The 26,504-nt window shown below is 44.2% G+C and overlaps 1 protein-coding gene across 3 annotated transcripts in view; it reads left to right on the top strand.

The window, feature by feature from the left end:
* Window positions 1-26,504, top strand: part of OSBPL10 (oxysterol binding protein like 10) — a 534,391-nt gene that overhangs the window by 402,179 nt on the left and 105,708 nt on the right. For 2 of the 3 annotated variants that reach the window (XM_088463527.1, XM_088463516.1), the window contains one exon: window positions 16,965-17,102. The exons of the other annotated variant lie outside the window; for it this stretch is intronic. In XM_088463527.1, the coding sequence (XP_088319653.1) occupies window positions 16,965-17,102 (138 nt within the window). The remainder of the gene's footprint in view (window positions 1-16,964; window positions 17,103-26,504) is intronic. 3 annotated transcript variants of the gene reach the window in all.

The raw sequence follows: 26,504 nt of genomic DNA, 5'->3' as shown, positions 1-26,504 counted from the left end.
CACAATGCTGTAATGCAGAAACAGTGCTGTAATGCAGGCACAATGCTGTAATGCAGACACAGTGCTTTAATGCAGACACAGTGCTTTAATGCAGACACAATTCTGTAATGCAGGCACAATGCTGTAATGCAGACACAATGCTGTAATGCATGCTGTAATGCAGACACAATGCTGTAATGCAGACATCATGCTGTAATGCAGACACAGTGCTGTAATGCAGGCACAGTGCTGTAATGCAGGCACAGTGCTGTAATGCAGACACAATGCTATAATGCAGGCACAATGCTGTAATGCAGACACAATGCTGTAATGCATGCTGTAATGCAGACACAATGCTGTAATACAGGCACAATGCTGTAATGCAGACACAGTGCTGTAATGCAGACACAGTGCTGTAATGCAGACACAATGCTATAATGCAGGCACAATGCTGTAATGCAGACACAATGCTGTAATGCATGCTGTAATGCAGACACAATGCTGTAATACAGGCACAATGCTGTAATACAGGCACAATGCTGTAATGCAGACACCATGCTGTAATGCAGACACCATGCTGTAATGCAGGCACAATGCTGTAATGCAGGCACAGTGCTGTAATGCAGGCACAGTGCTGTAATGCAGACACAGTGCTGTAATGCAGGCACAATGCTGTAATGCAGACAGTGCTTTAATGCAGACACAATGCTGTAATGCAGGCACAATGCTGTAATGCAGACACAATGCTGTAATGCATGCTGTAATGCAGACACAATGCTGTAATACAGGCACAATGCTGTAATGCAGACATCATGCTGTAATGCAGACACAGTGCTGTAATGCAGACACAATGCTATAATGCAGGCACAATGCTGTAATGCAGACACAATGCTGTAATGCATGCTGTAATGCAGACACAATGCTGTAATACAGGCAAAATGCTGTAATGCAGACACCGTGCTGTAATTCAGACACAATGCTGTAATGCAGACACCGTGCTGTAATTCAGACACAATGCTGTAATGCAGACATCGTGCTGTAATGCAGACAGAATGCTGTATTGCAGACACAATGCTGTAATTCATACACCGTGCTGTAATGCAGACACAATGCTGTAATGCAGGCACCATGCTGTAATGCAGATAGAGTGCTGTAATGCAGACACAATCCTGTAATGCAGACACCGTGCTGTAATGCAGTCACAATGCTGTAATGCAGGCACCATGCTGTAATGCAGTCACAATGCTGTAATGCAGGCACCATGCTGTAATGCAGACACAGTGCTGTAATGCAGGCACAATGCTGTAATGCAGACACAGTGCTTTAATGCAGACACAATGCTGTAATGCAGGCACAATGCTGTAATGCATGCTGTAATGCAGACACAATGCTGTAATACAGTCACAATCCTGTAATGCAGACACCGTGCTGTAATGCAGTCACAATGCTGTAATGCAGGCACCATGCTGTAATGCAGACACAATGCTGTAATGCAGGCACAATGCTGTAATGCAGACACAGTGCTGTAATGCAAGCACAATGCTGTAATGCAGGCACAATACTGTAATGCAGACACAGTGCTGTAATGCAGAAACACTGCTGTAATGCAGGCACAATTCTGTAATGCAGACACAATGCTGTAATGCATGCTGTAATGCAGACACAATGCTGTAATACAGGCACAATGCTGTAAAGCAGACATCATGCTGTAATGCAGACACAATGCTGTAATGCAGACACAATGCTGTAATACAGGCACAATGCTGTAATACAGGCACAATGCTGTAATGCAGACACCATGCTGTAATTCAGACACCATGCTGTAATTCAGACACCATGCTGTAATGCAGACACCATGCTGTAATGCACACAATGCTGTAATGCAGACACCGTGCTGTAATGCAGACACCGTGCTGTAATGCAGACACCGTGCTGTAATGCAGACACCGTGCTGTAATGCAGACACCGTGCTGTAATGCAGACACCGTGCTGTAATGCAGACACCGTGCTGTAATTCAGACACCGTGCTGTAATTCAGACACCGTGCTGTAATTCAGACACCGTGCTGTAATTCAGACACCGTGCTGTAATTCAGACACCGTGCTGTAATTCAGACACCGTGCTGTAATTCAGACACCGTGCTGTAATTCAGACACCGTGCTGTAATTCAGACACCGTGCTGTAATTCAGACACCGTGCTGTAATTCAGACACCGTGCTGTAATTCAGACACCGTGCTGTAATTCAGACACCGTGCTGTAATTCAGACACCGTGCTGTAATTCAGACACCGTGCTGTAATTCAGACACCGTGCTGTAATTCAGACACCGTGCTGTAATTCAGACACCGTGCTGTAATTCAGACACCGTGCTGTAATTCAGACACCGTGCTGTAATTCAGACACCGTGCTGTAATTCAGACACCGTGCTGTAATTCAGACACCGTGCTGTAATGCAAACACCGTGCTGTAATGCAGACACAGTGCTGTAATGCAGGCACCATGCTGTAATGCAGATAGAGTGCTGTAATGCAGACACAATGCTGTAATGCAGGCACCATGCTGTAATGCAGATAGAGTGCTGTAATGCAGACACAATCCTGTAATCCAGACACCGTGCTGTAATGCAGTCACAATGCTGTAATGCAGGCACCATGCTGTAATGCAGACACAATCCTGTAATGCAGAGACCGTGCTGTAATGCAGTCACAATGCTGTAATGCAGGCACCATGCTGTAATGCAGGCACCATGCTGTAATGCAGACACAATGCTGTAATGCAGACAGAGTGCTGTAATGCAGACACCATGCTGTAATGCAGACATTGCGTTAATGCAGACACATTGCTGTAATGCAGACACCGTACTGTAATGCAAACACAGTGCTGTAATGCAGACACAGTGCTGTAATGCAGGCACAGTGCTGTAATGCAGACACAGTGCTGTAATGCAGACACAGTGCTGTAATGCAGACACAGTGCTGTAATGCAGACACAGTGCTGTAATGCAGACACAGTGCTGTAATGCAGACATTGTGTTGTAATGCAGACACATTGCTGTAATGCAGACACCGTACTGTAATGCAAACACAGTGCTGTAATGCAGACACAATCCTGTAATGCAGACACCGTGCTGTAATGCAGACACAGTGCTGTAAGCAAACACAGTGCTGTAATGCAGGCACCCTGTTGTAAAGCAGACACAATGCTGCATACTTGCCAACAAACAGCTCCAGCCTTCCGGGAGGGAGCTGATTGTCGGCTAACAGCGGGGGGGCGGGGACAGTCATTGGGGGTGGAGCCGGGGGCGGGCCAGCCAGTTGGTGGTGCATTGGGGGGGAGCCGGGGGTGGAGCCGCATGATCGCGTCATCGTGGCTCCGCCCCTCTTCACAATGCCGTTATTTTCGGCAGTGTGAAGCAGGGGGCGGGGCCGCGATGACGCGATTCAGCGCGAATCGCGTCACCGGCTCCCCCGCTGCGCGGGTTTCTAATCTTTTCAGGGGGGTTGCCTGGAGGGCCGGAGGCTTCCGGGAGGCTTGCCTGCCTTTCCGGGGGGCCGGGAGTGGCACCGGAAAATCGGGAGGCTCCCGGCCAAATCGGGAGGGTAGGCAAGCCTGCAATGCTGTAATGCAGACACAATGCTGTAATACAGACACCATGCTGTAATGCAGACACCATGCTGTAATGCAGACACAATGCTGTAATGCAGGCACAATGCTGTAATGCAGACACAGTGCTGTAATGCAGGCACAATGCTGTAATGCAGAAACAGTGCTTTAATGCAGACACAGTGCTTTAATGCAGACACAATGCTGTAATGCAGGCACAATGCTGTAATGCATGCTGTAATGCAGACACAATGCTGTAATGCAGACATCATGCTGTAATGCAGACATCATGCTGTAATGCAGACACAGTGCTGTAATGCAGACACAGTGCTGTAATGCAGACACAATGCTATAATGCAGGCACAATGCTGTAATGCAGACACAATGCTGTAATGCATGCTGTAATGCAGACACCATGCTGTAATGCAGACACCATGCTGTAATGCAGACACCATGCTGTAATGCAGACACCATGCTGTAATGCAGACACCATGCTGTAATGCAGACACCATGCTGTAATGCAGACACCGTGCTGTAATGCAGGCACAGTGCTGTAATGCAGACACAGTGCTGTAATGCAGGCACAATGCTGTAATGCAGACAGTGCTTTAATGCAGACACAATGCTGTAATGCAGGCACAATGCTGTAATGCAGACACAATGCTGTAATGCATGCTGTAATGCAGACACAATGCTGTAATACAGGCACAATGCTGTAATGCAGACATCATGCTGTAATGCAGACACAGTGCTATAATGCAGGCACAATGCTGTAATGCAGACACAATGCTGTAATGCATGCTGTAATGCAGACACAATGCTGTAATACAGGCAAAATGCTGTAATGCAGACACCGTGCTGTAATTCAGACACAATGCTGTAATGCAGACACCGTGCTGTAATTCAGACACAATGCTGTAATGCAGACATCGTGCTGTAATGCAGACAGAATGCTGTATTGCAGACACAATGCTGTAATTCAGACAACGTGCTGTAATGCAAACACAATGCTGTAATGCAGGCACCATGCTGTAATGCAGATAGAGTGCTGTAATGCAGACACAATCCTGTAATGCAGACACCGTGCTGTAATGCAGTCACAATGCTGTAATGCAGGAACCATGCTGTAATGCAGTCACAATGCTGTAATGCAGGCACCATGCTGTAATGCAGACACAGTGCTGTAATGCAGGCACAATGCTGTAATGCAGACACAGTGCTTTAATGCAGACACAATGCTGTAATGCAGGCACAATGCTGTAATGCAGACACAATGCTGTAATGCATGCTGTAATGCAGACACAATGCTGTAATACAGTCACAATCCTGTAATGCAGACACCGTGCTGTAATGCAGTCACAATGCTGTAATGCAGGCACCATGCTGTAATGCAGACACAATGCTGTAATGCAGACACCATGCTGAAATGCAGACATTGTGTTGTAATGCAGACACATTGCTGTAATGCAGACACCGTACTGTAATGCAAACACCGTGCTGTAATGCAGACACCGTGCTGTAATGCAGGCACCGTGCTGTAATGCAGACACCGTGCTGTAATGCAGACACAGTGCTGTAAGCAAACACAGTGCTGTAATGCTTGCCGACAATCAGCTCCAGCCTTCCTTGAGGGAGATGATTGTCGGCTAACAGCGGGGGGGCGGGGACAGTCATTGGGGGCGGAGCCGGGGGCGGGCCAGCCAGTTGGTGGTGCATTGGGGGGGAGCCGGGGGTTTAGCCTCATGATCGCGTCGTGGCTCCGCCCCTCTTCACAATGCCATTATTTTCGGCTCCCCCGCTGCACGGGTTTCTAATCTTTTCAGGGGGGTTGCCTGGAGGGCCGGAGGCTTCCGGGAGGCTTGCCTGCCTTTCCGGGGGGCCGGGAGCAGCACCGGAAAATCGGGAGGCTCCCGGCCAAATCGGGAGGGTAGGCAAGCCTGCAATGCTGTAATGCAGACACAATGCTGTAATGCAGACACCATGCTGTAATGCCGGCACAATGCTGTAATGCAGACACAGTGCTGTAATGCAGGCACAATGCTGTAATGCAGACACAGTGCTTTAATGCAGACACAATGCTGTAATGCAGGCACAATGCTGTAATGCAGACACAATGCTGTAATGCATGCTGTAATGCAGACACAATGCTGTAATACAGGCACAATGCTGTAATGCAGACATCATGCTGTAATGCAGACACAGTGCTGTAATGCAGACACAGTGCTGTAATGCAGACACAATGCTATAATGCCGGCACAATGCTGTAATGCAGACACAATGCTGTAATGCATGCTGTAATGCAGACACAATGCTGTAATGCAGACACAATGCTGTAATGCAGGCACAATGCTGTAATGCAGACACAGTGCTGTAATGCAAGCACAATGCTGTAATGCAGGCACAATACTGTAATGCAGAAACACTGCTGTAATGCAGGCACAATTCTGTAATGCAGACACAATGCTGTAATGCATGCTGTAATGCAGACACAATGCTGTAATACAGGCACAATGCTGTAAAGCAGACATCATGCTGTAATGCAGACACAATGCTGTAATGCAGACACAATGCTGTAATACAGGCACAATGCTGTAATACAGGCACAATGCTGTAATGCAGACACCATGCTGTAATTCAGACACCATGCTGTAATTCAGACACCATGCTGTAATTCAGACACCATGCTGTAATGCAGACACCATGCTGTAATGCAGACACCATGCTGTAATGCAGACACCATGCTGTAATGCAGACACCATGCTGTAATGCAGACACCATGCTGTAATGCAGACACCATGCTGTAATGCAGACACCATGCTGTAATGCAGACACCATGCTGTAATGCAGACACCATGCTGTAATGCAGACACCATGCTGTAATGCAGACACCATGCTGTAATGCAGACACCATGCTGTAATGCACACAATGCTGTAATGCACACAATGCTGTAATGCAGACACCGTGCTGTAATGCAGACACCGTGCTGTAATGCAGACACCGTGCTGTAATTCAGACACCGTGCTGTAATTCAGACACCGTGCTGTAATTCAGACACCGTGCTGTAATTCAGACACCGTGCTGTAATTCAGACACCGTGCTGTAATTCAGACACCGTGCTGTAATTCAGACACCGTGCTGTAATTCAGACACCGTGCTGTAATTCAGACACCGTGCTGTAATTCAGACACCGTGCTGTAATTCAGACACCGTGCTGTAATGCAAACACAATGCTGTAATGCAGACACAATGCTGTAATGCAGGCACCATGCTGTAATGCAGATACAATCCTGTAATCCAGACACCGTGCTGTAATGCAGGCACCATGCTGTAATGCAGTCACCATGCTGTAATGCAGGCACCATGCTGTAATGCAGACACAATCCTGTAATGCAGAGACCGTGCTGTAATGCAGTCACAATGCTGTAATGCAGGCACCATGCTGTAATGCAGGCACCATGCTGTAATGCAGGCACCATGCTGTAATGCAGGCACCATGCTGTAATGCAGACACAATGCTGTAATGCAGACACCATGCTGTAATGCAGACATTGTGTTAATGCAGACACATTGCTGTAATGCATACACCGTACTGTAATGCAAACACAGTGCTGTAATGCAGACACAGTGCTGTAATGCAGACACAGTGCTGTAATGCAGGCACAGTGCTGTAATGCAGGCACAGTGCTGTAATGCAGACACAGTGCTGTATTGCAGTCACAATGCTGTAATGCAGACAGAGTGCTGTAATGCAGACACAATGCTGTAATGCAGACACAATGCTGTAATGCAGACACCGTGCTGTAATGCAGTCACAATGCTGTAATGCAGACACCATGCTGTAATGCAGACACAATGCTGCATACTTGCCGACAATCAGCTCCAGCCTTCCGGGAGGGAGCTGATTGTCGGCTAACAGCGGGGGGCCGGGACGGTCATTGGGGGCGGAGCCGGGGGCGGGCCAGCCAGTTGGTGGTGCATTGGGGGTGGAGCCGGGGGTGGAGCCACATGATCGCGTCATCGTGGCTCCGCCCCTCTTCACAATGCCATTATTTTCTGCAGTGTGAAGCAGGGGGCGGGACCACGATGACGCGATTCAGCGCGAATCGCGTCACCGGCTGCCCCGCTGCGCGGGTTTCTAATCTTTTCAGGGGGGTTGCCTGGAGGGCCGGAGGCTTCCGGGAGGCTTGCCTGCCTTTCCGGGGGGCCGGGAGCGGCACCGGAAAATCGGGAGGCTCCCGGCCAAATCGGGAGGGTAGGCAAGCCTGCAATGCTGTAATGCAGACACCATGCTGTAATGCAGACACCATGCTGTAATGCAGACACCATGCTGTAATGCAGACACCATGCTGTAATGCAGACACCATGCTGTAATGCAGACACCGTGCTGTAATGCAGACATCGTGCTGTAATGCAGACACCGTGCTGTAATGCAGGCATAATGCTGTAATGCAGGCATAATGCTGTAATGCAGGCATAATGCTGTAATGCAGACACAGTGCTTTAATGCAGACACAATGCTGTAATGCATGCTGTAATGCAGACACAATGCTGTAATACAGACATCATGCTGTAATGCAGACACAGTGCTGTAATGCAGACACAATACTATAATGCAGACACAATGCTATAATGCAGGCACAATGCTGTAATGCAGACACAATGCTGTAATGCACACAATGCTGTAATGCAGACATCGTGCTGTAATGCAGACACAACGCTGTATTGCAGACACAATGCTGTATTGCAGACACCGTGCTGTAATTCAGACACCGTGCTGTAATTCAGACATAATGCTGTAATGCAGGCACCCTGCTGTAATGCAGGCACCCTGCTGTAATGCAGTCACAATGCTGTAATGCAGGCACCCTGCTGTAATGCAGTCACAATGCTGTAATGCAGGCACAATGCTGTAATGCAGACACAATTCTGTAATGCAGACACAATCCTGTAATGCAGACACAATCCTGTAATGCAGACACCATGCTGTAATGCAGACACCATGCTATAATGCAGACACCATGCTGTAATGCAGACACCATGCTGTAATGCAGACACCATGCTGTAATGCAGACACCATGCTGTAATGCAGACACAATGCTGTAATGCAGACACCATGCTGTAATGCAGACACCATGCTGTAATGCACACAATGCTGTAATGCAGACACAATGCTGTATTGCAGACACAATGCTGTATTTCAGACACCGTGCTGTAATTCAGACACCGTGCTGTAATGCAGACACAATGCTGTAATGCAGACACAATGCTGTAATGCAGACACAATGCTGTAATGCAGGCACCATGCTGTAATGCAGACCTTGTGTTGTAATGCAGACACATTGCTGTAATGCAGACACCGTACTGTAATGCAAACACAGTGCTGTAATGCAGGCACAATGCTGTAATGCAGACACAATCCTGTAATGCAGACACCGTGCTGTAATGCAGTCACAATGCTGTAATGCAGGCACCATGCTGTAATGCAGAGTGCTGTAATGCAGACAGAGTGCTGTAATGCAGACAGAGTGCTGTAATGCAGACAGAGTGCTGTAATGCAGACAGAGTGCTGTAATGCAGACAGAGTGCTGTAATGCAGACAGAGTGCTGTAATGCAGACAGAGTGCTGTAATGCAGACAGAGTGCTGTAATGCAGGCACCGTGCTGTAATGCAGGCACCGTGCTGTAATGCAGGCACCGTGCTGTAATGCAGGCACCGTGCTGTAATGCAGGCACCGTGCTGTAATGCAGACACCGTGCTGTAATGCAGACACCGTGCTGTAAGCAAACACAGTGCTGTAATGCATGCACCCTGTTGTAAAGCAGACACAATGCTGCATACTTGCCGACAAACAGCTCCAGCCTTCCGGGAGGGAGCTGATTGTCGGCTAACAGCGGGGGGGCGGGGACAGTCATTGGGGGCGGAGCCGGGGGCGGGCCAGCCAGTTGGTGGTGCATTGGGGGGGAGCCGGGGGTGGAGCCGCATGATCGCGTCATCGTGGCTCCGCCCCTCTTCACAATGCCGTTATTTTCGGCAGTGTGAAGCAGGGGGCGGGGCCGCGATGACGCGATTCAGCGCGAATCGCGTCACCGGCTCCCCCGCTGCGCGGGTTTCTAATCTTTTCAGGGGGGTTGTCTGGAGGGCCGGAGGCTTCCGGGAGGCTTGCCTGCCTTTCTGGGGGGCCGGGAGCGGCACCGGAAAATCGGGAGGCTCCCGGCCAAATCGGGAGGGTAGGCAAGGCTGTAATGCAGACACTATGCTGTAATGCAGACACCATGCTGTAATGCAGACACCATGCTGTAATGCAGACACCATGCTGTAATACAGACACCATGCTGTAATGCAGACACCATCCTGTAATGCAGACACCGTGCTGTAATGCAGTCACAATGCTGTAATGCAGGCACCATGCTGTAATGCAGGCACCATGCTGTAATGCAGGCACCATGCTGTAATGCAGACACAATGCTGCATACTTGCCGACAATCAGCTCCAGCCTTCCGGGAGGGAGCTGATTGTCGGCTAACAGCGGGGGGCCGGGACGGTCATTGGGGGCGGAGCCGGGGGCGGGCCAGCCAGTTGGTGGTGCATTGGGGGGGTAGCCGGTGGTGGAGCCTCATGATCGCGTCATCGTGGCTCCGCCCCTCTTCACAATGCCATTATTTTCGGCTCCCCCGCTGCGCGGGTTTCTAATTTTTTCAGGGGGGTTGCCTGGAGGGCCGGAGGCTTCCGGGAGGCTTGCCTGCCTTTCCGGGGGGCCGGGAGCGGCACCGGAAAATCGGGAGACTCCCGGCCAAATCGGGAGGGTAGGCAAGCCTGCAATGCTGTAATGCAGACACCATGCTGTAATGCAGGCACAATGCTGTAATGCAGGCACAATGCTGTAATGCAGGCACAATGCTGTAATGCAGACACAGTGCTGTAATGCAGGCACAATGCTTTAATGCAGACACAGTGCTTTAATGCAGACACAGTGCTTTAATGCAGACACAATGCTGTAATGCAGGCACAATGCTGTAATGCAGACACAATGCTGTAATGCATGCTGTAATGCAGACACAATGCTGTAATACAGGCACAATGCTGTAATGCAGACATCATGCTGTAATGCAGACACAGTGCTGTAATGCAGACACAGTGCTGTAATGCAGACACAGTGCTGTAATGCAGGCACAATGCTGTAATGCAGACACAATGCTGTAATGCATGCTGTAATGCAGACACAATGCTGTAATGCATGCACCCTGCTGTAATGCAGGCACCCTGCTGTAATGCAGACACAATGCTGTAATGCAGGCACCATGCTGTAATGCAGATAGAGTGCTGTAATGCAGACACAATCCTGTAATCCAGACACCGTGCTGTAATGCAGGCACCCTGTTGTAAAGCAGGCACAATGCTGCATACTTGCCGACAATCAGCTCCAGCCTTCCGGGAGGGAGCTGATTGTCGGCTAACAGCGGGGGGGCGGGGGCGGTCATTGGGGGTGGAGCCGGGGGCGGGCCAGACAGTTGGTGGTGCATTGGGGTGGAGCCGCATGATCGCGTCATCGTGGCTCCGCCCCTCTTCACAATGCCATTATTTTCGGCAGTGTGAAGCAGGGGGCGGGGCCGCGATGACACGATTCACCGCGAATCGCGTCACCGGCTCCCCTGCTGCGCGGGTTTCTAATCTTTTCAGGGGGGTTGCCTGGAGGGCCGCAGGCTTCCGGGAGGCTTGCCTGCCTTTCCGGGGGGCCGGGAGCGGCACCGGAAAATCGGGAGGCTCCTGGCCAAATCGGGAGGGTAGGCAAGCCTGGAATGCTGTAATGCAGACACCATGCTGTAATGCAGGCACAATGCTGTAATGCAGGCACAATGCTGTAATGCAGGCACAATGCTGTAATGCAGACACAGTGCTGTAATGCAGGCACAATGCTGTATTGCAGACAGAGTGCTGTAATGCAGACACAATCCTGTAATGCAGACACCGTGCTGTAATGCAGACACCGTGCTGTAATGCAGGCACCATGCTGTAATGCAGGCACCATGCTGTAATGCAGACACCGTGCTGTAATGCAGACACCGTGCTGTAATGCAGTCACAATGCTGTAATGCAGTCACCATACTGTAATGCAGGCACCATGCTGTAATGCAGACACAATGCTGTAATGCAGACACAATGCTGTAATGCAGACACCGTGCTGTAATGCAGACACCGTGCTGTAATGCAGTCACAATGCTGTAATGCAGACACCGTGCTGTAATGCAGACACCGTGCTGTAATGCAGACACCGTGCTGTAATGCAGACACCGTGCTGTAATGCAGACACCGTGCTGTAATGCAGACACCGTGCTGTAATGCAGACACCGTGCTGTAATGCAGACACCGTGCTGTAATGCAGACACCGTGCTGTAATGCAGACACCGTGCTGTAATGCAGACACCGTGCTGTAATGCAGACACCGTGCTGTAATGCAGACACCGTGCTGTAATGCAGACACCGTGCTGTAATGCAGACACCGTGCTGTAATGCAGACACCGTGCTGTAATGCAGGCACCTGGTTGTAATGCAGACACAATGCTGTAATGCAGACACATGGGGTAATTATGATTTGGGAGCAAAGCAAAAAAGAAAAAAAGGAGTAACTTTATACCCGGGCATAACCATGCTGCCCTGCAGCTGGGGCTGATGTAAAATGTGCAGAGAGATTTATATTTGGAGGGGTGTGTCCTAGCTCAAATCTAAATTGCAATGTAAAAATAAAGCTGTACAGCATTTGTGGGCTACATGCAAAAGTAGCCAGTATTTATCTGCATGCAAAAAGAAATAAATGTAATTGCACCCCTTGTATTGCAGCATGGTTGGTCCAGGTGCAAAGTTACTCCTTTTTTGTGCTTTGCTCCCAGCTCAGTATCAGCCCCAGTGCTGTAACGCAGACACAGGGGTTGATACAGTGCTATAAAGCAGATACAGCTATGTAATGTGACTACAGTGCTATAATACAGATACAGCGATGTAATGTGGATACAGTGCTATAATGCAGATACAGCGATGTAATGTGGATACAGTGCTATAATGCAGATACAGCTATGTAATGGGGATACAGTGCTATAATACAGATACAGTGATGTAATGTGGATACAGTTCTATAATGCAGATACAGCTATGTAATGTGACTACAGTGCTATAATACAGATACAGCGATGTAATGTGGATACAGTGCTATAATGCAGATACAGCTATGTAATGTGGATACAGTGCTATAATACAGATACAGTGATGTAATGTGGATACAGTGCTATAATGCAGATACAGCGACGTAATGTGGATACAGTGCTATAATGCAGATACAGCGACGTAATGTGGATACAGTGCTATAATGCAGATACAGCAATGTAATATGGATACAGTGCTATAATGCAGATACAGTAATGTAATTTGGATACATTGCTATAATACAGATACAGCGATGTATTGTGGATACATTGCTATAATACAGATACAGCGATGTATTGTGGATACAGTGCTATAATACAGATACAGCGATGTAATGTGGATACAGTGCTATAATACAGATACAGCGATGTAATGGGGATACAGTGCTATAATGCTGATACAGTGATGTAATGTGGATACAGTGCTATAATGCAGATACAGCTATGTAATGTGGATACAGTGCTATAATACAGATACAGCTATGTAATTTGGATACAATGCTGTAACGCAGACGCAGTGCTATAATGCAGATACAGCGATGTAATGTGGATACGGTGCTAATACAGATACAGCGATGTAATGTGGATACAGTGCTATAATACAGACACAGCGATGTTATGTGGATACAGTGCTATAATGCAAATACAGCGATGTAATGTGGATACAGTGCCATAATGCAGATACAGCGACACTGACACTGTAATGTAGCTATTCGCATGCAGACAGGCTATAGATAGACGAAGGCAGCAGGTGATGGTCTGACATGGAGCTATCCACCAGTGTATAATCGCTTCTCAGATGCCTGGAAGGGCTGCCATGTATTGTACACTCCAGGCACATATTTACAGTCCTAAGTGGGGTGAATATGTTGTGGACAATGGAGGAGGTGCCCCGTTAGAGCTGGAGCCCGGCGGCAGCCGCCTCCATTGTCTCCCATAGTTCTGCCCTGGATACAGCTATGTAATGTGGATACAGTGCTATAATGCAGATACAGCTATGTAATGGGGATACAGTGCTATAATGCAGATACAGCTATGTGATGGGGATACAGTGCTATAATGCAGATACAGCGATGTAATGTGGATACAGTGCTATAATGCAGATACAGCAATGTGATGGGGATACAGTGCTATAATGCAGATACAGCAATGTGATGGGGATACAGTGCTATAATACAAATACAGCGATGTAATGTGGATACAGTGCTATAATGCAGATACAGCGATGTAATGTGGATACAGTGCTATAATGCAGATACAGCTATGTAATGGGGATACAGTGCTATAATACAGATACAGTGATGTAATGTGGATACAGTGCTATAATGCAGATACAGCTATGTAATGTGGATACAGTGCTATAATGCAGATACAGCTATATAATGTGGATAGAGTGCTATAATGCAGATACAGCGATGTAATGTGGATACAGTGCTATAATGCAGATACAGCTATGTAATCCGGATACAGTGCTATAATGCAGATACAGTGATGTAATGCGGATACAGTGCTATAATGCAGATACAGCGATGTAATGCGGATACAGTGCTATAATGCAGATACAGCTATGTAATGTGGATACAGTGCTATAATACAGATACAGCGATGTAATGTGGATACAGTGCTATAATGCAGATACAGCTATGTAATGTGGATACAGTGCTATAATACAGATACAGCTATGTAATTTGGATACAATGCTGTAACGCAGACGCAGTGCTATAATGCAGATACAGCGATGTAATGTGGATACGGTGCTAATACAGATACAGCGATGTAATGTGGATACAGTGCTATAATACAGACACAGCGATGTTATGTGGATACAGTGCTATAATGCAAATACAGCGATGTAATGTGGATACAGTGCCATAATGCAGATACAGCGACACTGACACTGTAATGTAGCTATTCGCATGCAGACAGGCTATAGATAGACGAAGGCAGCAGGTGATGGTCTGACATGGAGCTATCCACCAGTGTATAATCGCTTCTCAGATGCCTGGAAGGGCTGCCATGTATTGTACACTCCAGGCACATATTTACAGTCCTAAGTGGGGTGAATATGTTGTGGACAATGGAGGAGGTGCCCCGTTAGAGCTGGAGCCCGGCGGCAGCCGCCTCCATTGTCTCCCATAGTTCTGCCCTGGATACAGCTATGTAATGTGGATACAGTGCTATAATGCAGATACAGCTATGTAATGGGGATACAGTGCTATAATGCAGATACAGCTATGTGATGGGGATACAGTGCTATAATGCAGATACAGCGATGTAATGTGGATACAGTGCTATAATGCAGATACAGCAATGTGATGGGGATACAGTGCTATAATGCAGATACAGCAATGTGATGGGGATACAGTGCTATAATACAAATACAGCGATGTAATGTGGATACAGTGCTATAATGCAGATACAGCGATGTAATGTGGATACAGTGCTATAATGCAGATACAGCTATGTAATGGGGATACAGTGCTATAATACAGATACAGTGATGTAATGTGGATACAGTGCTATAATGCAGATACAGCTATGTAATGTGGATACAGTGCTATAATGCAGATACAGCTATATAATGTGGATAGAGTGCTATAATGCAGATACAGCGATGTAATGTGGATACAGTGCTATAATGCAGATACAGCTATGTAATCCGGATACAGTGCTATAATGCAGATACAGTGATGTAATGCGGATACAGTGCTATAATGCAGATACAGCGATGTAATGCGGATACAGTGCTATAATGCAGATACAGCTATGTAATGTGGATACAGTGCTATAATACAGATACAGCGATGTAATGGGGATACAGTGCTATAATACAGACACAGCGATGTTATGTGGATACAGTGCTATAATGCAGATACAGCTATGTAATGTGGATAGAGTGCTATAATGCAGATACAGCGATGTAATGTGGATACAGTGCTATAATGCAGATACAGCTATGTAATCCGGATACAGTGCTATAATGCAGATACAGCTAATGTAATGTGGATACAGTGCTATAATACAGACACAGCGATGTTATGTGGATACAGTGCTATAATGCAAATACAGCGATGTAATGTGGATACAGTGCCATAATGCAGATACAGCGACACTGACACTGTAATGTAGCTATTCGCATGCAGACAGGCTATAGATAGACGAAGGCAGCAGGTGATGGTCTGACATGGAGCTATCCACCAGTGTATAATCGCTTCTCAGATGCCTGGAAGGGCTGCCATGTATTGTACACTCCAGGCACATATTTACAGTCCTAAGTGGGGTGAATATGTTGTGGACAATGGAGGAGGTGCCCCGTCAGAGCTGGAGCCCGGCGGCAGCCGCCTCCATTGTCTCCCATAGTTCTGCCCTGGATACAGCTATGTAATGTGGATACAGTGCTATAATGCAGATACAGCTATGTAATGGGGATACAGTGCTATAATGCAGATACAGCGATGTGATGGGGATACAGTGCTATAATGCAGATACAGCGATGTAATGTGGATACAGTGCTATAATGCAGATACAGCAATGTGATGGGGATACAGTGCTATAATGCAGATACAGCAATGTGATGGGGATACAGTGCTATAATACAAATACAGCGATGTAATGTGGATACAGTGCTATAATGCAGATACAGCGATGTAATGGGGATACAGTGCTATAATGCAGATACAGCTATGTGATGGGGATACAGTGCTATAATGCAGATACAGCGATGTAATGGGGATACAGTGCTATAATGCAGATACAGCGATGTAATGGGGATACAGTGCTATAATGCAGATATAAAGCGATGTAATGGTGATATAGTGCTGTAACGCAGACTCAATGCTGTAGAGCAGACAGTTAATTTCACTGTTGGCATTGGAATTGCCACCTTGGCCTACCCTCCTTATAATCTGGCCCTTGTCACTGTAATCTGTGTAATCTAAGTGAGTCTTATCATCAAGCTCTAAAAGTACTTACTTTACTATTTTCAAAACAATTGAGTGTTAACTTGCAAGTGACTTCACAGAAAGGGTTTAGAAAATATAAACAGTAAATGCAGAAAATAATGTGATTTGTACTGTAAGAAAGAAAGAATAACTAAGCTTACAAAATCATTGGGTGAAACAGTAAAACTCCTGACATTTCAAAGAGATAATGGAGCTGTATGTTTTTCCCCTCCTCTCATTTCTAGTCTGGTCCTCCGGAGGCTGAAGATGAGCTGACGGACACGGAAGATAATGAGGAAAAAGATTTAGGCGTCATGGATGATCAGCGTAGTGTAATCCTCCACCTTATCTCACAGCTGAAGCTTGGAATGGATCTTACTAAGGTACGCAAAGAAGATTCTGCCGTATTGCTTCCATTCTACAGACAGCTTTCTCTCCTCAGCTGAAACGGAGTAATTAGATAATGTTATTTCCTTGGTAACGAGATTAACAAATTCTTATTTGAAATCTTGTCAATTGTGGCAACTGAAACTGGGAAGTAGATTTAACTTAACCTGATTTGTGTTTGAACATTATTGACAAAGTCAGCGGATTTCCCATATCTCTCTAGCTCAGGAATTGTTAGACTTCTTTATCCCTACTTGGGGTGTATATATATATTACCAGGGGACATATAAGAAACATATCAGGAAGATAAGGAATCGTACGCACATTTTTTATTTATCGTTTAGCAGACTTTTAAAGCTCTATGCCGCTAACATAAATGTTGCTATTCTGCTGGGTTGAGTGTAAGTGCCGATCTGCAATGGGGCTGTATCTAAGCTAGTTACTTGTGAGTCTGTCTCTGCGGACCTTAACTTTAACATACGTGATTTGCACTTTAAATATTCTTCTTCAATAAATATGAAACCTAGGAGTTAACAGTATATGATAAAATATTGTCCAAGAGACAGAAAAAGATTATGAAATTGGTCAATATTGACAACAGAGATTTGTCCAGGAACACATTTCTAAAATCTGGGCTACTCTAATTTGCAAGTTGAATGCAGTGATTTAGGCCAAATCAGCTAGGATGTTACTGTATGTTATGTGATACTGGAGCACATTGTTTATACCCATGCTGCATGCAAGATCTTTTCCATTCACTCTGTAATTAATAGTGCACATTTGAAATCTCATGGAGCTCAAGATAAATGGATAATTGGCTACCATGATGAAAGGACAGTCCAAACCATACTTGTCAGTGAGACTCCCTGAAATCGTGGTGATCTCCCTGACTTCCTGAAGAGTGTAACAATCTTTCTGAGGCGCCGGGTAGGGACTAGGGACACAGGGGTCTATGTATTGATAATCGCAGCACTGCAGCGCTTAATAACGTTCCAACTTTATTTTAATAAAAATATCTCGGCTATGTACTACTGGGAACTCGCAGGGACATTGGTTGCAGTAACCGCTCTCCCCGTTAGTTATATCCCTGGAATTTCTGAGAAGTTTTTCACTGAAGTGAAAGACTTCCCCGGGGAAAGCTGACACAGCGTCAGCTTCCTGGACTGCCCATGGCTTGCATCGGGAGCCCCATAGGCAAACAGTAGTTAACAGCATCTGAAGATGGTGTAAACTACGGGGGCTAAACTCTGAAAAGTATCGCTTTTTGTAGTTTAGTACATAGGGGTCAGATCGTAGTCCCCTTTGATAATAATGGGGACTTCGATCTGAAGTGTTAATTAGCACTTTGCCAGAGATTTCTGCAAAATCTCCTGCATTGTGCCATTAGTACATAGGAACAATACATAAAATTATGCAGAAACTGCAGTTTCTGCATAATTTATGTAAAAAACGGCTTGATACATAGGCCCCACAGTGTCATCACTCTCTGCTTGCTATGGTGGAAACACTGAGGAGATGACTAACGAGGCTATGTGCTACAAAGAAAATGCCCACCGCTCTCCAGCTCACTCATGGCTGTACTATGTAACTGCTTTAAAGCTCATTTACAGTTGGATGTAAGTCAATTACATAATGAGTCTCTCAGATGGAGCAGGACAAGTCCTCTACACTTCTGCTGGCATAGGTGTTGTTTTCACAATCTGCCTGAAATGCTTTCTCAAAAAATTAGGCAAGTATGGTCCAAACACATGAACTTCATAGAGAATGCAGGAGGAATCTTACACAGAAATGTAATGCTAGAAGCATAGCTTATGCTCTGTCATTTAATATAAATCCCATTTGTATACACTATACTTTCAGTCATCCCTATGTTTGGCGCCTTCAAACTCCATGCTTGCTATGTTTGTATGCAGTCTAAGTTAATTGGCAGCTTGTCTCTTCTCCAGTAATTCACCTGTCCAGTTGTACAGTTTTTCTTGAACTTCTTCTGGGAACATTGGCAATTATGTGATGCTTTTGTGTACACAGAGGATGGGAGAAGGGAAAAATAGAAACACAGGGAGTGATTTAGTAGTGGACGGAATTGCTAAATTGCACGAAAGCAGCTTAGCAATTCCTTCTTTGAAAATATGCAAATGCAGCAAGAGGTGTCTGACACCCCCTGCTGTATTTGTGATCCCAGCATTGCAACAATGGTCGCAGGCTGGGATAACTCTTGTGACCGTGGACAGCGCTGGGCTGCCGGCCATCTGAGCATCCGTGGGCGCAGCCCCTGGCCTTGCCACTCCCAGAAAACGGGTCCGACACACCCCTGTTTCCAGATATGCCGGCCATCACCGCCCCTGCACCGCCTCTTAAATGCCTCGGTCTGTCAATCAGCCAGGGGCATAACAGGGGCTGCGTGCGATCACGCATGACACGTTCTGCACATAATTATTGTGAATCTGCATTCAGTATTGCACTAGTGTGCAATGCTGAATTAGCCCCACAGTTCTTTAGTCGGTTGAAATTTGGGTATTAAACTTAACGATACATTAATAAATGATGCTTATTTTTCACTAGTAGTGTCTGCAATTGGTGTGAAGTTACATGATAATTATAAAGGCATAATTAAGTGGAAGGACAAATTCCTCCAGCAAAGACGCCCAACAGACTGTTCCTTTCCTGTCCATTCCTTTCTGATTTTGTTTCTGTGTAAAACTGTGTCAAATATATTTTTATTAAAGTATTGCATTACAAAACAAAAGCTTTAAGTCCAGCATATCAAAAAAGACAGAACAGAACAACAGTGCAATGCTAAAATAGAGAACTGCATGCCAGTGTGCCCATATGGAGGAGCATCAAAGTGTCACAGACCTAAATAAGGCAACTTAAAGCTTCAAGCAATACTGTACATAAAAGGGTAACATATTAGCACGAGATAAAGCATCATTCTTCAGTGTCACAAAGGATTGTGAGGATTAATGTTCATGCTAAGATAATACAATACTTTTTAGAGACCTTTTTTTAAAGTATGGGTTCCAGTTGTAGCTTGAAACAATGGAAAACTACCCCCACAATACTGTGAAAACTCCAAATATTAGGTGAAACTTTCAATGAGAATCTTACAAACTCAAACCTAAATATTGTTTAAATTTGACACACAATCAGCTGTATGGTTTATTTTGCAGCTATTCAGCCTTTCAACCCAGGCACCATAGGTGAGATTACAGCACTGATGGGCAAATCAGTCTGGTAGGAGTCTCCAGACATACTTTTATTCTTCCACTAGCAATACCCCAGAATGAAATGTTAGCAGATTTAACTTATCATAGTCCAATCATAAGCAAACATAAACTACTCTAACCCAATGAGCATCTGTATGTCTTTTACAAATTAATCTACTTTTAATCTAAAACAAGTAGTATTTATAAATGGCATCTATAAGTGACTCATTGGGATAGCTTGTGGTTTATGTTTGTATATGGAATGCAGTCAGGATACTGGCATGCGCTATCCCGCCAGCCAAAATCCCGACATGGGACTAAAGATAGGCTTCGAAATTCCGTCGCCTATCATTAGCCCCACTACGGAATCCCGACACCCGGCATACTGAACGAAAGTATTCTAGGTGTCTTATCATCTAGCCGCAGGGGGATGAGGGACCACTAGGGGGACTTAGGGTGCGGCACCCCCCGGGAGGGTTAGGGTAGGGAAGGGGGGGGGTTAGGCTTTGGCACAACTGGGGGGGGGGGTTAGGGTTAGGCACCCCTCGGGACGGTTAGGTTTAGGGGGTGGGGAGGGGGGGTTAGGTTTAGGCACTAATGGGGGGAGGTTAGGGTTAGACACTAAGGGGGGAGGTTAGGGTTAGGCACCCCTAAGGGAGGGTTAGGGGGGGAGTGAGGAGGGTTATGGTACTTACCTTTAGCTGTCAGGATTTCGACCTGCCGGGCTGCCGCTGACGGTATTTGATCCGGCGGCTAATCAGCCGCCGGCATAACATACTGATTCCTTTTAGATAATGGATTTAATAGTGAACACTTTGAATTTCCAGAAATACTAATGCATGATATAAAACATAAATTAATGTTTCTTTTGAGAGTTTGTTTACTCTTGGTGTACACGGCTGAATGATTAAATGAGATTACACAATGCTCTGATGTAGCAAACATATTCATTTAACTTAATTGCTTTTTTCATTAAATCTATGATCTGTAGACGATTGTTTTATTGATTTTGATATATTACTCATTTATTCTGGCTTCCGAACATATGGTTTTATTATAACTGTTTATGTGAATCGTTAGTGGTAATACTGCACACAGCTGTGCTTGGTTGATTATTAATATGACATTCTATAAGTACTGGAATAAATGTCTACACTATTCCTCTGATGAAGTTGTCACATTAATACTTCAGTAAATGGTACTAGTTGGACCCTTGATACATAACAACCTTGGCACTGAATTGTTGCTTTGTATGATGAGAGCTACTATGTATATCGAAAGACCTGTTGTATTGAAGGAAGACTCTCACACTACAGGGTTGATAGAGACCTGAACTACTTTTGCTAAGGATCCTCTGGATCTAGAATATGTGTTGTATTACCATTTATATCATATTACTGTTATATACCTCATTGGTATAATTGTTGGAGAGACTGTAAACAGCCTCATACACCTATCCTTTTTGTACCACATCTGACCCAGGATTTGTTCCTGAGTATCGAGTAGGGGTTTTACCGGGTAAAACCCGGTAACACTGCAGTTAAAACAGTTTTGATCCTGTTTTTTTGACCCAGGTAATTGCAAAGCAGCTGATTGGTCCTTCCAGGGTGCTGGCTCCTGATGTAATCACCCAGAGACCAGAGGTGATGCCTGAATAAAGCATGTCATTAAAAATTTCATTAAAATAAATAATAATAATAATTACATAAATAAAATACATAATAAGAATTAAATAAATATATTTTTAATAATAAGAAATAATAAAGGATGTAATTAAAAATGTAATTAAATGTGGATGTCATTAAAAATTACCTGAATAAAGGCCATTTTTAATAACATCCATAGGTTTTGCTGGGCTTACCCGGGTTCAGTGGAAACGGAGGTTTCACGGAAAAAACCCGGGACGAGTGTGCACAGGAAACGGGGTCTAAGCCAGGTATGACCCGGGAAAATTCCGGGTAAAAAATCCTGGGTCAGACCCGTCATTTTAGTGGAAAAGGGGTATAATTATTTCTGTACTTTGCCTGCTAAATAACAAATAGTGTATTAGGATTAGTATTATTGTCACAAAGTCTGTGGTTCCAAATGGGGCTATTTGGCTCGACTTGAGAATAAGTGTATGTGTGTTACCATGGAAGTTTTTACACAAAGGTGACAGGGACCTGTTTACACTGCAAGTATTCTTGCTACTGTAAGTATTCTCTTTCTCTGTGGTTCCTCTGGATTTATATCACTTGTTGTAATATCATTCTATCGTTGCTTGAGAGACTGCCTCTATCTATAATGCGGCAAATTGTTGCCAGAATATTGATCCCACTATTAGCACAAGACCTATTCCTAAAAAGGGTGCAGTGATACTGTTCTATACAATATTTAAACTGTATCAGTGGATTAGAAGGGTCCGTTAGCAGTTTGTATTTTTTGTTGATTTTTATTATCATTATTTTTATTTAAATGTATTGTTTTGATTACAATTATGTATTTTTTGAAATTTAATATAATAATCTAAAATACGATTCACAATACAGGTTTTTTTTTAATATAACGATAATCTTTTCAGTCAGGTACTTATATTGTGATTCTGTTTTTTTTTAACTCTTCATTTTACGAATAAAAAATTATTTGTGAAGTTACAAAATGTACCCTTAAGGAATTAACAATGAAGTGCAACTTTTTCTATTACTATTAGCACATATCCAATTTTCGGTATCATAGTGTTGTATTGTTACATGCACAAGGTGTTTCCTTTTAGTGTTCACATCCAGTGACTAAGCGGTTGGCTGGTTACCATGGTAACTGTTATTCCAGTAGCAGACAATTGCTTCACTATCAACCTATAAATGGATACATACTGCAGTGTAAGTCTACAGGGAAAACTAATGATGGAACTTCTGATAAATAGAAATAATAAATTAATAGATTCAATAAAGGTATAAGAAGATACAGAGACAGTACTATAATAATTAAAAATTATGTTTTGATCTTTCATCAACTAATAAACTGTTTAGCATTTCATTTGAAGTATGTTTTTTAATAAGAGCTCCAGTCTATAAAGGAAAACAGAAATTCATGTTGGTATTAAAGATCGGTATGCAGCATCAACAGGTATATATGTAAAAGTCTTTGTTCTTTTCTAAGCCCATATGATCGAGCAAATAGAGACCAGTATTGCATAGCTTTCTAATGTACAGTTTCTCTAAGAAGTCACTTTTGTATTTTTTTCATTAATAAGCAATAGATATGGTCACACCCTAATCGGTCCATCATCCAGTTTGATTATTGTTTTTTTTATATTTTATTTTCAAAATTGGTATGTATGCATGTGGGGGACAATAGAGCAAATATCAACAAATGTAGGTGGCCAAATATACGAACAAATGTAGGAGGCCAAATTGATTCATAACCCAATTAGATTAGGTGTTAAATTTGAATCTAAAAGGGTCATATCAAAGCTAATTAAAGTATGTGTATTGTAATTGTACGATTAAAGTCTAAAGTGTGAATTCATTTAGCGCAATGAAGTGTGCAGGAAATCTCATGATGCTCTGTGGGCTGTGGCACATTGTGAGCAATTGAAATTCCCCCTGACAGTCCTACAATTGCCCTACATTGAGCATGCACTGAAAACACCTTTCAGCAAAATTGGAATGCGGTGTTTGTTTATAGTTACAATCTGATTAAATACCATTATATTAATTGTAATATATAGCCTTCATTTTATATTGATGTGATTGCACAGAAATGCACTCGTTCTTTTGGAAGCAAGTAATAAAATGATTTAGTCAGCTTAAATGGCATTTTCCGTTAAACTTTTATACACTTCATTGAGTAAATGCCAATTCCAACAGCAGCTATTCTCTGCTGGAATTTGCAATTGTAAACAAATGTGTCCATCTGTTAATTGAAACCCAGTAGGTAGGACGTATGGTCCTCAAAGAGATTTTGCAGTAAATTGGAATTAGAAAAGGTTATGAAAGTGATATGTGTATATTTTTTCATGGTTTTGTGCATATGTGAACAAATAATAGAAGTAAGCAATGGGCCAAATAATAAAATATGTGCTTTTAAATGGCCACCCAACCATTGTACTATTTTATGTGCTAAGGAAGTGCATAACAAATTATTGGGCACGATAGGAAGATTTTTCTCTCCATCATCTACTGTAACTAGACATTCACCCTATAAGAAAAGGTATTAACCATTACTTTACTGGTTTTCAGTTCTGCAACCCAGATTGGTTGTAGTTATATAAAGCAAATGTATTTTTGTTGCAGTCTTATTTGGAGGTTAACATTTTTATAATGCTGCTTCTTCGCTATTTATTAATTATTTTCTCTGCTTTACAAACAGCATTTCCTCCATAATAACCAACATTATTCCAACTGTGCTCATTTGTTTTACATAGCTCCCAATACATAGCCCCTAAACCAAACTCTCCCTCCCCGCAGCCTAACCCCTCCCTGCTGACTAACCCCCCCTTGTGCCTAACCATGACCCCTAACCCCAATTCTTACCATCAGGTTGCCGGCAGTCGAGATGCTAGAGACAGGATTTTGACTGGTTTCCGGAATTCTGGCACCGGTATTCTGACAGCCAGCATCGTGACAGCTGGGATATAAACTACATCCCCATCCGGGAACTGGGTTGGCACATAATCAATTCTTTGCCGGGCCCTCATTGTGCAATATCCAGGGGAACCAAACACTAGCTAAGTTGTTAACTTGGTCATATACAATCTTTTTGACATGTTCAAAGTGCTGTGTGTTCCAAATGTAATTAATGCTTTGGGTGTGGAAGGCTATGTTTTATTCCAAATCAAAATCTGGAACTGATTAGGTACATTTGAAATCGGCCTAGATAAGAGAGATTATAACAAACAAGAAGAAAGTTGTTTTTCTGTGATATTGTAGGTCAAGTTGTGCACATACCGTAGTTACGTTTCAGGCAGGACCACCATATGAGGGCCAGGGTTTCCCCATGACCACAGCCCCACAAACATTGGTCTGCTGATGGGTGAAAGTTTGTTCGGAGTTGGGGGTGAACTAGGTACCACCTATACAGCCATTTATTACCATATTTTTAAATGCAAACAAGGATGAATGATTTTGCAGGGCACTCCCTAATCGAGATCCACATTCCATGTCCTTCTCCCAAGCCAGCTTGTGTGGATCATTTTGAGTTTGATTATGATAAATAAAGAACTTTAGTGAAATCAACCCTTGGGAGGACAATCTTTGAAGACTGAAATACTTCAGAAGGGAGTGTTGGCTTCCACCAAGGTCTCAAAAAATGTTCTAATGTGAACAGATTGGAGAAACTTCCTAGATGGCATGCCATAGTAGTCCTGGAGTTCTGAGAAGTCGGGGTAAGAGCGCCAAGATGCAATGCCATGTAAGAAGTTATCATCTTGTCTGGTTCAGAGGCCTAACTTGTATGCCTGAAATGTTTGGATTGTGGCAATGTCTGGCTGCAAGAGGTTCTATGATGAGAACATATAAAAGAGGCAATAGGAGACACTTCTGGCTAATGCCATTTTTATTGGGGAATGAGGTTGAGGCTAAAGCTGTGAAATGCAACACCGCTCATAAAAGAACAGTGAAAGCCAAAATCATGAAGCCATATAAAGTACCAGCCCACTCTGTCAAATGTCGTCTGCACTAGGGTGAACAACAGAGAAGTAACAGACCTCTTATTTGCCATACTGATTGTCAATGACTTTACAAGTGTTCTCTGCACACTGACATTCTGCAACAATACCCACTTGGTATGAATGGACCAGTAAGCGTATAACCAAAGCTAGGTAGGCAGCCAAGATTTTATCAAAAAAGTTAGTGGTTTATGTTCAATAAAGAAATAGGTTTGTAGCTAGAATATAGAGAAGGATCACAACTCTCTTCAGTGATGACTACAATTTACGCTCTGGTGGTGGCCTTTTCAAAATTCCTTTTAGATGAAATTGCGTTTTAAAGCTCCTGTAACACGTGAGCTTTTTATAGAAAAAAAAAAGAAACAATCTGGATTCTTTGAGAGATTTTAGTGCATCTGAGAGCTCTTCTTGTGTAATAGCTCTATTGAGGCACAGAAGATTCAAGTGCTGCAGATGGTATGATTTAAGATACTCTAGGCATGGATTAAGCTAATAAATCTGTAGTAGGGGAGGTGCTCTGTTTACTTTTAAGTTGTATAGAGAAG

This window comes from Taudactylus pleione, unplaced genomic scaffold (genome assembly GCF_031769625.1).
Source record: "Taudactylus pleione unplaced genomic scaffold, aTauple2 ptg000053l, whole genome shotgun sequence".
NCBI lineage: Eukaryota > Metazoa > Chordata > Amphibia > Anura > Myobatrachidae > Taudactylus > Taudactylus pleione.
This window is presented reverse-complemented; position numbering and strand designations above follow the sequence as displayed.